Source organism: Colius striatus, chromosome 12 (genome assembly GCF_028858725.1).
Source record: "Colius striatus isolate bColStr4 chromosome 12, bColStr4.1.hap1, whole genome shotgun sequence".
Classification (NCBI taxonomy): Eukaryota; Metazoa; Chordata; class Aves; order Coliiformes; family Coliidae; genus Colius; species Colius striatus.
In genome coordinates, this window is record NC_084770.1 from 8,730,492 (window position 1) to 8,742,596 (window position 12,105).

The 12,105-nt window shown below is 46.0% G+C and overlaps 1 protein-coding gene across 2 annotated transcripts in view; it reads right to left on the reverse strand.

The window, feature by feature from the left end:
• Positions 1 to 1,363: 1,363 nt before the first annotated feature.
• The window catches only part of MB21D2 (Mab-21 domain containing 2), a 93,190-nt gene continuing 82,448 nt past the window's right edge, over positions 1,364 to 12,105 (reverse strand). For both annotated transcript variants that reach the window (XM_062005716.1, XM_062005715.1), the window contains one exon: positions 1,364 to 5,042. In XM_062005716.1, the coding sequence (XP_061861700.1) occupies positions 3,778 to 5,042 (1,265 nt within the window). In that variant the 3' untranslated portion in view covers positions 1,364 to 3,777. The remainder of the gene's footprint in view (positions 5,043 to 12,105) is intronic.

Below are 12,105 nucleotides of genomic sequence, written 5' to 3' on the forward strand. Positions count from 1 at the left end.
TGGAGAAACTGATTTATCAGCCAGCCAGAAGTGACTAAGGCTTCACACAACATGCTTCAAGGTGCAGAGGCTGCAGGCTTTCAGAAAGCTTCTTAGGTGGTTGCTCCCTTCTAATTTGAGTATCCCTCAACATAGCATAGAGAATAACCTCTCAGCAGCTGGTAGCTTTGTCAGGTTTGCAGCAGCTCAGGTGTCCCCCTGAAGAAGTGACAGGTTCTTCAGTGTCTCCCAGGAGTAGCATAAATTAGCATATTCTCCCCTAGTGCTGCTGGCCAGGAGCCCTATGGAAAGAGCAAAGGCAACAGCCTGTCCCAAGGGTAGGACCACAGCTGGGATGCCCAAGGAGGCTCAGACTGAGAAACAGAAGTAGAGTCTCTGAAGGCCACTTTTTCTTCCTCCCCACCTCTCTGATGCCTCAAGGCCAGACCCTCTTGACTGGGACTTCCCTTTTAACAGTGTAGGAGGCACTAATATGCAGATACATAAAAGAGATCTCCTACCTTCTAACACATGTAGCCAGCCCCTCACCAATTGTCCCAGTCCTTTTGCAACATCACCTGCCAACAGGGAGAAGCCATGGGGAAGGTAGCTAATGGGCAAAAGCCTGAAAAAAATATATCCCCCATAGTAGTGGGTGCAGAACTGAAGCTCCCACTGAGACATGGGCTCACAGCACTGACCTGTCTCCTCTTCAGGTTGGTAGGGAAGATGACGACATTGCTACTTTACAGCAAATCTCCTCTCACTCCAGTGTTTCTCAGGTTGGCCAAGTCTTTAATCTCGTGGGGTTTGGTGCTCTAAAATGCCTGTGTGATGGACTTTCAAGAACTGCCCAACAGGAAAAGCACTGTGGTCCCCTTGAAACTTGCAGGGGGTAGTGAAGAATTTGGCCATTGATATCTAAACCCACTCACTAGTTTGAAATTCCCTATGGAGAACTATGCATTTTGCAAGTGTGTACCAGCATATACTCAAAGGCAGGAGGGGATGACAGGAGAGGAGGAAAACAGACTCTTCCGGGTTGTCTAATATACAAAGCACACATCACCTCTCTGGGCCGGCAACCTGCTGCATTAAGGTATGGAAAGGAGCAAATGCTAGACTGAGGTTAAAAACCCACTGGAGATCAGGACTCTGCCTCCACAGAAGGCAGATGGTCGAGGCTGAGGGTATAATGTCTTCTCTACCTGGGAAACTGTTTTCCAGTCCAGTAAAAAGCCAAACCTCCTCTCTCCTACAATAAAAAATCCCAACACACACACAGAGACGCACACACACATTTTCCTCATAATGCAGGAAGAACAAGATGGATACTTTTCAAAATGTTTTTAATTAAAGTAAAAAAAAAAAAAAGAAAAGGAGCACACACCAGAGCTTGCCATGGGCTGGTCAAACTGCTGGGCAGCGGGATGCTCAACTGGCGTGAGGAAGGCTGTGTTCCTGTGTCACTTGGGAGCACTGGCATAGACACTGGCACTCCCGAGAAACCACTCTGCCTGCCAGGCTACTGCTGCTTTGTTCCGAGCAGATCTCTCTCACGTGGTGATGGGAAACTTCATCCTGGAGCCCAGGCTTTTTGCAAAAGACAGAAGTCCTGGAGACTGGGAAAAAGACTGTTTCAATGAAACCGTGTTTTCGAAGCACTTCTGGAGCAAGGATTCCCAGTCAGTTCTCCTGCCTTCTCTGGCAGGTTACACAGCTTTAAATGGAGACTCATCTTTGGCAACAGCCACACTGGTAGGACTCAGTTCTGCTTCCACTGAAGCCAATCCATGGCCTTCCCCGGACTGTAACCGCAGCCACGCCGGGGTTCATGATCGCCAATTGTGCTTTAAAGTTAAATCCTCATCCACTCCATCTAGCCAGCAATTTCCAAGAGCTTCTTCAGGCTCATGTAAGCGTGTACCGGTAAATTCAGGTAAATGTGAACACCCTGACTACAGCATGGGCCAAAGTTTTCATATATGCCCAAGGGACAGAGGAGCCAAAGTTTTGTTTTAAGACATGACTTGGGTGCTAGATCACATATGGAAACCTCCCTGCCACCTAACAAAGCAGTTTCCAAAGCTGCTGGTGTGTTGCTCCACCAGCCTGGTTTCTTCACCAGAAAGGCTGGGCTACAATAGTGACACATTTTTCATACACAATTTTAACCTGTTAGGATTTACTAGGTATGTGCCTCATTCATCTGTCAAATATTTTAAAAATACCTCAACCTGCTCTAATAATCACATTTTAAACATGCATCAAGTTTGGATCAGAACAGCTTCTCTGGGATAATAAGTAAGCCCAAATTGCTGATTTAAGGCCTAAATATCAGTCACTGGCCAGCCAGCCACAAAAAAAGAACGCCACTCTATCCTTGAACTCTCGGAATTCTTTTTGGCTCAGACTAACCCTTGTTACCATACATCTTATCCCACACACAAAAGGAAAGCGTATGTGTTTTGCAAGGCTACTGTTGCACCACAAGTTTACATACAAACACAACTTTTGCAAACGTGAGACTCAAAGCAAGGTCTCGTATGTCCCAAGGTAAGTCAGAAAGTCCGCAGGAGTCAAGGGAATGGTAACTGCCATAAAGGATCAGGCCTAATACATGCATTACAGAAACAAGGTAATTTCTTTGCTCGAGGTCTGGCTGATTCACTTTGCACATACCACTGCTTTAGCATTACATCCTTATCTAATGGTAAACCTGTTTCAACAACATGCAATACATATTAATGCAATATGCACTGCAACACACAATACGCATCCAAAGAAATATGCCAAGGCAAAAATCCGACTTCTCACACATAGCAGTGCTAACAAGGAAGAGCCTTTTACAAAAGACAATCAAGAAACCACCTGAACCCAGGAAACCCAAGGGGCCTCAAGCAATCTGCGATACTGAGGCCCGAAAACAGATGCTGATGCATGAAAGAAACACAAACGGTGGGACTGAGGTAATGGCAGAGATTTCATTAGTGCAATTAACATTTATAATGGTATGTTCTTTAATAGAATTTAAATAAGGCTTTGAATAATTACACACACTAAAACTAACATTCCATAACCTTATTCTGCACGGAAAAGCAGCATAAACAACCCTCTGGACTGTACAAGGTCCAATTATGAACAATTACATTCAAAAAGTAGATCAAAACAGAAACAACTCTTTCCCCCAAAAGCTGCATCATCATCATCATCATCTTCAAAGTCAACTTCCTCCCCTAGTGTGAGAAGTGTGAAGAACAGAAGAATCAGGCTTCAGCCCAGTAGATTTGGCCTCATCAAATTACCAGTAGTGCTTTCCAACCCAGAGTCTCTCCTCATTTCTTTAGGGTGATGGAAGCTCATGGAAAAAGGAGTAGGTTTCCGAAGCAAAGGAAGAAGGTGAGTTGTCCCTTCCCCAGGCCCAACAATGGACGTAAATTATGGAAGCTTAAAAAACAAAAACCTGCATTACACTGTGGCTTGTGTGTTTATGGTGCATGTTCTCCTTTAGAAACTACTCACAGACAATGGAGATGGGAGGGGGGGGGGAAGATCAAAGCAGCATATGAAATAATAATATACTGTTTCAAAATCTGCACCGTCCTGCAGAACCAGGAACCATAATTTATTCAGATTGTTCTCAATAGATCCAATCTATGCTGGATATGTAAAAAAACAAGAGACTAAGTCATCAAGGAAAACCAAATGGAAAAAAACCCAAACCCTGCAGGCTGCGAGAGTTTCTAAAAACAGAAGCGAAAAGGAAAACCAAAAATCCCCAGAAACGTTGGCGAAAGCTCAGAAAAATTTATCATCGATTCTGAAGTGGGGCCTTGTGACATCATCTGGGTTAATGAAGACAGAGATGGACTTCCCGGGGTTCTCAGTCACTAGCTGCTGCAGCTTTTTGGCCAGGCGGTCGTCGGGCTGGTTGGCGTCTCCGCCGTCGGACTGCGGCGAGGGGATGCTGGTGGTGCTGCCCCGCCGCTGCAGCTCCAGCGTCAGCCGGTTGGCCGCTTTGACGTGCTCGATGGCAGTCCGCAGGTGCTCGGCGGGGTCCGAGCGCACCGAGGACAGCTTCCGCGCGTGCAGCATGACCGTCTCCTCCGACAGGTGCTCCAGCATATTGCACTGGGGGATGAAATAGTTCGGGCACATCTTGTTGACCAAGCAGTGCTGGAGATCATCGATGAGCCCCAGGAGGAAATGGGCTGCGTAATCCTCCTGGGCCAAGTAGTTGGCTGGTAGCCTGTCACAAGCCCACAGCATCATGCTCCGCAAGTGATACGGACTAATGGCTTTGGGGCGGGACAGTAACTTGATGATGATGGCTTTGCAGGCCTGATAGGCTTGCATGAGGCTGCTGGAGATGCACTTCTTCAGTTGCACTTCACTTCTGGCAAACGACAGCCTCCATTCATTGTCCTTCTTCCCCTTGTAGGAACATGCAGGCACTAAGTAAAACCCACTTATGACTTCCTCCTCCGTGATCTTCCCATCCCAGAAGTGGTTCTCCATCAGCCAGCTCTGGGCCACAGCTGGCCAGCCTTTGAAGGACACCACGGGGACGATGTCATACAGCATGCGGCTGCTGCCCACTCCCAAGATGATGGATATGATAGTCCCGTTCTTTTCTACCTTCTCCACCTTCGGCATCCCTCGCTGGGGCTTCTTCTGGATCTCAGACAGGACGATGCTAATGGAGTCATAGAACCAGTCTGCGACTTTGGTCGGAGAGAAGAAATAATTGGTAGCTCCATTGATATGGTCCACGATGGTGCAGCAGTCCTTCCATTTGCTGATGGTCCCCTCATCAAACAGGCGCAGGCTCAGCCAGGAGTGGCACAAAGCCGAGTGGCGCATGTCCAGCGTCACGGGTTGGTTGCGGTCGTGCAGCTTCAGTGCAGGTACGAGCAGGGTGAAGTCCATGTCATAGTCTGTGCCTCGTGCATAAACATTCAGCTCATCCAGATCAATGTCCACCACACCTTCTCGCACACCGCCTGAAAGCAGCAGGTACTCGTTGGCTACAGGCAGCTTCTGGTCAAGTTTCTGAACCATGCCTGGAAAAGAGAGAGAGAGACAAGTCCTTTTAAGGGAAGGCAAACAGGATTAAAACCTATCCCATGGCCAGCAGGAAAAAAAGCAGCCAGATACATCCAGCACTCTTTGTGTGACATATAAGTACATCAGGCCCAACCTTTAGTCCCGCCTGACTCAGGGCAGGGTCTTCTCTGCGTCCCTGGGAACGGGTGAAGTCCATCCTAAACATCATATTGAGAGCAATGGAAAAAGCAGAAGTCTCTGGTAAAACACAGTGAAGCTACTACCATGACTAAATTTAGCTTCTTAAACTCCTAAACCAGCTTTTCACCATATTGCTGCTAACTTCCATGGTATACAAATGCTTCCCTGACACTCCAAAAAGAAAGCAGAATATTAATTGGCTCACTGTTCTTATTTTCTCTCTGGTATAAGAAAAAAAATGGACTGTCATTAGGGGGTTGGTTTGTGCAAGAGTGAATGAAGAGCTACAAATGTTAGTTCAGGTAGGTCTGATTTTACAATTTGCCTCACATTTACTGATGAACAAGGCAACACAAACAAAGACAATATGTCCTCCTCTTATGAGGGAACTGAGACAGGTTAAACTATCAGGCAATTACAGAGACCAGTTTCAAAACTGGTTCTTCAAGCTGTAACAGACCAGCTCCAAAATTGGTTCTTCAAGCTGTAGCAACGACATAATGACATAAAATGCCTCATCATCTCTCCACAGCACAGACTTCAAGACAGGTTTCTATTTCCATCACCAAAACCAGACACTTCCCTTCACCCCACACGGCCCGCACCAGCTGCATAGAGCCAGTTTCTCACTGTATATTCTATATATACCCCTTTACTCTGTCCACAGAACACAGCAGATTGAGAAGAGTCCCCACATAGCAACTGAGATATTAGCACCTCATTCAGTGTTCAAATTGGGCTTAAAATTGAGCTCTGCACTTTGACTGCTCTGGAGGCTGTTCCTGCTATGTGGGCTGTTTCACTCCTGCTGTTTGTCTGGTGGTGAAATGCTCCTGAGTCCTTCCCAACCTCACTCAGATCAGGCAACATACACAGGTCATGAGGGAACTAAGGCAAGGGACTGAATAGAGAAGCTGAATCTCTTACAAGCACTGCAAAAGGGATATATCATTATTTCTTACAAGCACAAACGTACTAGCTTTTGTTGACACACATCACTTTACCTTTTGAAAGGCACTATCAAGAGTAGTCAAACAGAGACCTCTCATTACAAGGCAGCCAGTCTTACAGAGGCATCAGTGGGAATAACTAGCCAGAGGCATGATGAGTTGAGCCAGAAAGCTGCCAAACATACTGTCAGCTCAGGAACCTGGGACAGACACACTCAGAGTGGTTTTTTACTGAAACACTAACACGAATGATCAGCACTACCGTCTGAGCATCCATCCTGGCATAGCCCCGGGTACTGCAGAACCTTTCCTGAGTTAATGCATCCTGATAGGATTAGAGATGCTACCTAAACTGAGAGGGTGTCCCTGGCAGGGCCAGGCAAGCCAACGCCAGGCAAGGATATAACCTTTCCATTTCATGCTGTTCCAGAGGCTCCAAGGGAAGGAAATAACTGGAGGAATGCTAAGAAACTCTCCCTGCTAAATCCTGAGCTAATCCCATTCTACAATCCTGCCATATGCTGCCCCATTCATCCTTAAACGGCAATAACCAAGAAAAGCTTCTGTTAACCTCAAAAACACTTTCTGAGGCTTAATCTATGGAGTGGCAAAGCATGGGCTTCTCTATCCCTGAGGCCAAGTAAGCAGCAGTCACTCCTTTGTGCTACTCAGAAGAAGGGGATTTCTAACGGATCCCTAAATTGATGTTGCTTCTGGAGACACTACTGACACACTGCTTACAATCCTGTCCTAGAATGAGTGCAAGCAGCCTTGGTGCCTTACACCCCAGTTGCAACTTGAGTCTAAGATCCATGAAGCAGACTCTCGGTCAATCACATCACTTGCTTTTTTTCCTGAGCATTCAAGAGAGTACTGACTCATACTGTGGGGCAGCACAGCTACTCAGGATATGTAGGGTCCTGATGGCCTATCCTGCCTCCACACAGACTCAAAATTTTCCATTCAGAACTGTGACATGCAGCATCTGCCATGCAGATCTGAGATGCTTCTGAGGGAGGCAGACAGAATGTAACTATCCTAAAGAAGAAACTGTTCAAACCTATAGAATTCAATAAAGGATGTATTTTCCTAAATATTTTTAAACTTGAAGGATAAAAAACGTCCTGGGAAGTTCTGCAGTGTGCCCTTTGCTCCAAGACTTCCATCTTATGGTACAGCAAGAGCCTTTGACTGAAAATCATATGACTTTTCTAAAGGATAGAGATTCTCCACTACAGAATCTACTGTGGGATGAGTTGCTCTCCTTGGCCTCAAGAGATCCTCTGTCTTTATGTGGGAGCAATAGAATTGACAGCCTGATCCCATTTGATCAACAGTAAGTGAGACTCAAGCCCTGCTTTCTGAATGCCCCATGCTCATCTTTCTTGAAAACAGCAGTGAGCATGTATGATCAATCTCCAAAGGCAGATGAGAGCAGAAGCCACACCTGCAACATTAGTTCTATACCACCTTACAGCATTCCTGCTGTAACTAACACAAAGCAAAGCTTGCACTGGTCAAAGCCTGCACAGCCTGCTCTCCTGCCGCAGGGGTGACAACATGTCAGCAAGCAAAGAGAAGGCTTCTGCTCCTGTGGGTAGGAAATATTTAAGGAAGATCCAACCCACAGAGTCAGAGGCACAGTTCTCCAAGCACTGTCATATAGGCACTCCCACAGGAGAGACACTTCTCTTTCCCACAGCAGAGAAAGGGAATACCAATATTCCATGTACTAGGAAGTGACTTCTGCCCACGGAACACTCTTTACAACTCCTCTAGAAAGAAAATGTTGGGTGTGCTCACTGTTAAGCCTAGTTCGCAAGGCTGAAGATTCCTGAAAGGGAAAGGTTTTCCCTCTCCAGAAGTCTAGACCTACCAGCAGAGAGGGGATACTAAAAAATTGACAGGCAATGACTACAGGAAATGAGTCAATACATCATTAATATCTCTCTACCTGGCCTGCTGCAGAGTTGAAATCTAAACCCTTGAGCTCTGCCTGGCACAGAATTTCCCCTTTAAGGCCTGGACCAGCAAAATCTGCAGCTCTGCCACAGAGCTAGAGAAGGAATTTTTGCTAACAGGTCAAAGCAGCATTGCTGATCCAATTTAAGCTGAGGAGCAGAGTGTTGAGATGGGATCCCCTTGAGGAAAATATATTTAGAATGGGCATAGAGTGTTCTACAAATAGTTGAGATAGCCAAATTCAGGATTCACTACGGCTTTAGAGGGTTACAATGTGTTCAGACTGCCTCCCTTAATCATAAACTATTTGAAATGTGAAGGGATTTCAAGGAATCCCATCAGACAACATTGTATGGCATACACTACCCTGGCACAAAGCTTTCATCCCAGGTTTCAAGAGCCAAAATGCAAGCTAAGAGAACCACGTGTACATACAACAGAAGCAGGCACTCCAGCTCAGCAAGCATGTAAGTGCAAATACAAAGAGGAAAGTTATCAAGATTGGTACTTAACCTGAGTACTTAAGATAACAGCACCAGTGGGCTGTTTGAGTTCTCTCTCCATCTCAGTGCCAGGCTCACCTGGGAAGAGGGAAGAGGGGTTACAAATAACCTTACAAAATGTGCAGTAGCCCTGTGAAGTTTGTAAAAACCAAACCCAGAACTTGTAAGGTCTGGTTCTGGTTTCCTACATGTGTAACTAGTTTAAGACCTTCTCAAGGTATAAAACTTGTCATGGTAAAAGGTAAGTATGCTAAGAAGCATGAGAAAAGTGGGGAATGTGAGAGTCAGGAGCAGCACCTGCAGGCCATGCATGCTGGTTAGTTCACAAAATAGTCAGTTCAGAGTAATAAAGGTGAGCAATGAGTTCTCCAGATGGAATTTCATTCCATTGTTGTTCCTTCGGTGGCAAGAAAATAGAATGTATTTCTATTCCAAGCACTATGATACAAGGAGAATAAAGACAGAGTAAAGAGATCTTACTTTTACGTAACACATGCATTTGGGATACATCCTTGAATGAACTGGGACTCTGATGCATATCACACAGAGACTGTTCTTCTTACTAGAACAAAAAACAAACCCCAAACCAAAGCAACGATACTCTCAATCCATTATAGAACTTCACATGAACTGATTTCACACCGATTGCAGGGTGTGCTGGGATTTGCTGCTATTTCATGACTAGCTTTGTGTAAATAAGGAGGAACACACCGACTCATCTTTGAAGAAACTGACCACAAGTTACACAAAAACTTATTTCTAACCTATGCATTTCCTAATTTACAGTTTCTTCTTGAAGCCTTAGATATGTAACCACTGCCACCAAAAGGAAGTTTTGTAAGCAAGGAAAGATGCCATTCTGTTAGACTAACCTGGTCTGGTCAAACTGAACAGAGTGTTGTCCCAGGCAGTCACTGAATTAAGGGATGCTGCTGCTACATGAGGGCTAGAAAGAGGCCAAAAGATCAGCAGGCTGCTCAGAATGGCTCCACAAAGGAGGATTTCCAGAACTTTGTATGCAGCAGAAGCCTATCACAGGAGTTCTAGGAGCCAAGACAGACACAAGCAGTAGCTCTGCACTGCTTCTGTTTTCTAACTTAGATCACAGTGTCTGCAGCAGCCTTGCTCATGTTCCCTATCAGCCTGCTGGGGTGGAGACAGTCCACACAGTGCACAGCCTTCAGTTCTTTCCTTGACCCTTTCATCACCCATTCCTGCAGAGTCTGCAATGCTCCCTGTAAAATGCTGGTACCATGAATTACTGTAACATCCCTGTCCTTGCACATCTTCCGTGCCAGGAAAAGTTTGCAAGCTGGCTCAGAAAGCTAACGTGGTCCCTCACAGATCCCTTTCAGCTTCTTAAGATCACATATTCTATACATCATCAGCACAGGAGGCAAGCAAAGGGCTACTAAACCATAAAGATACTGTGGCCAGGCTGCCTTTAGGGGCATGATGATCCCCAGACACACGTAACCAAGGCACAGAAGTTTATCTGGGGGTGAGCTTGCCCCTCCTCTCTAGGAGGAAAGACCCTAGGTTAATGGCAAGGGGCTGGGTGCAGCCCACAGGCAGTGATGCTGTGCAATTGAGCAAGCAAAGGTGATGTTAAGCGTTTGCTCCTCATCACTGAGCTTCTGTGCTCATCTCTTGACTTTGCCATCTAATCTGATTTGAAAAGAAGCACAAGTCTGCCTAATATCAGCTATTAAAAATACATGCAGAATAGAATATACATTCCTGGTATCTGTCCTTCAGCCCCACACCAGAGTTAGAAGATACCAGAGTACCCTCTCCAACCCTGCTCAAAGACTCAAAGCACCATAGGTTCAGTATAGGGACAGAGTGCTGCCTGTGAAGCATCAGAAGAACTGGGCCACTTGGATGCTTTATACACTTCAACACGTGCACATGTACAGAAGGGAGGAAAAGAACAAGACAAAATTAGAAGTGTCCTGCCAGCTCCTCTCTCTCCCCCACACACCAGGAGAAAGCCTGCAGAATTAAAAATGAGATTTTCTCCACAGAAAACCAACACCTGAGCTGGCATTCTCTGATGTCTTCTTCCTCCAATCCTTCTTACTTTACAGGTAACTTAATCTCCACAAAACAGAAGGTATGTATGCTCACTTCCTCAATCAATAGCAATGATGTGATCTGGCACTGATCACTGGCTGACCTTGCATTTAAACTGTGCCCTCTCCAAACCACTAGCTTTTGCTCAAGCAGAAGTTTCCTGTTTCTTGCAGCCAGTCTTGCACAGACTTGACTATTGCCTTAAGCAACACTTTTTAGCAATCCTATTGAATGAAAGTGAGCATCATGCTGCTGCTAATGCACCCCTAGCAGCTGGGAAGAAACATAGGTACATACCCCTTATGAAAGAAAACAGAAAGCCCCCACTGACATCAATAGACCTGTATGTTTAAATTCCTCCATTAACCCATCCAAAGCCCTGGGGCAAGTGAAATCCCACAGAGGGAAGCCCTCCAGAGGTGTTCCAGGAAGCAATTGTGTCTCTGAGGAGGCCAGAAATGCTGGGAATTGCTCTTCATTCACCAGATCCGATCTACCTTCTTTGTTCAGCACTTCCAGCAAGAAGGAGCACAGAGCTCTTGTAGGAAAGCTTGCCCTGTAGCACTGCACAGCACAGCTCCAGGAATGTTCTCCAGGATATGCACAAATGCATCACTGGGAAACTAACAGCACTTTGTGGGGACATAGAGCACAAGCCCAGGATCTAAGAAAGCTGAGCCCATTCAGGTTTGCAGGGAGCTGACATACCTGCTGTCAAAGGCTGGGGTAGCACCCATTCATCTCACTATGCTTGCTGTATGCCCCCCTCATGCTCCCCTGGCAGCCTAGGGAAAAGGCATGTAGAAGGCCTCTTTCTTAGATAGGTGATCTCTTCTATAGAGAAGGCATGAGATCATCCACATATACCACTGGCCTACCCTTCCTTTCCACTGCTTAATCCTTCCACAGAGGCCACCATAGGCAGAGCTCTTGATTTTGAGCTCTTGACTGCTGAAAATCAGGCTAGTCAAGAACCAAAAAACTTTGGCCATTTTTCATAAAGACACTAGGCAGCCACTCTGCAGTTCCTTGACAATTCTGCTGCTAGCAGGAGATCCTGCAGGAGAGGGATGTTGCTCAAGGAAAACTCCCTGCAGAGGTTCCCCTGCCATGACCAAGCGATATGTGTGGAATTTCAGGGGCTTCTTTAAGACAGGACAGGACGCTGGCTGGGATGCAGCTGAGTTGTACTGATTCTTCTGTTTCCCTTAGTAATTGCAAATCTATTTATGAGTAGCACAAGTTTTTTTTGTAATGCAGAAGAACTGAGAGTCAGCTCTTTAGGAGAGCCTTTAGCTGCAAAGCACATTTGGAGAGGACTGTTGGCAGATGCAGGCAAGGCAAGAGGGGAGTGGGGAGAACAAACCCACACCAGTTTAGCCAAGTAT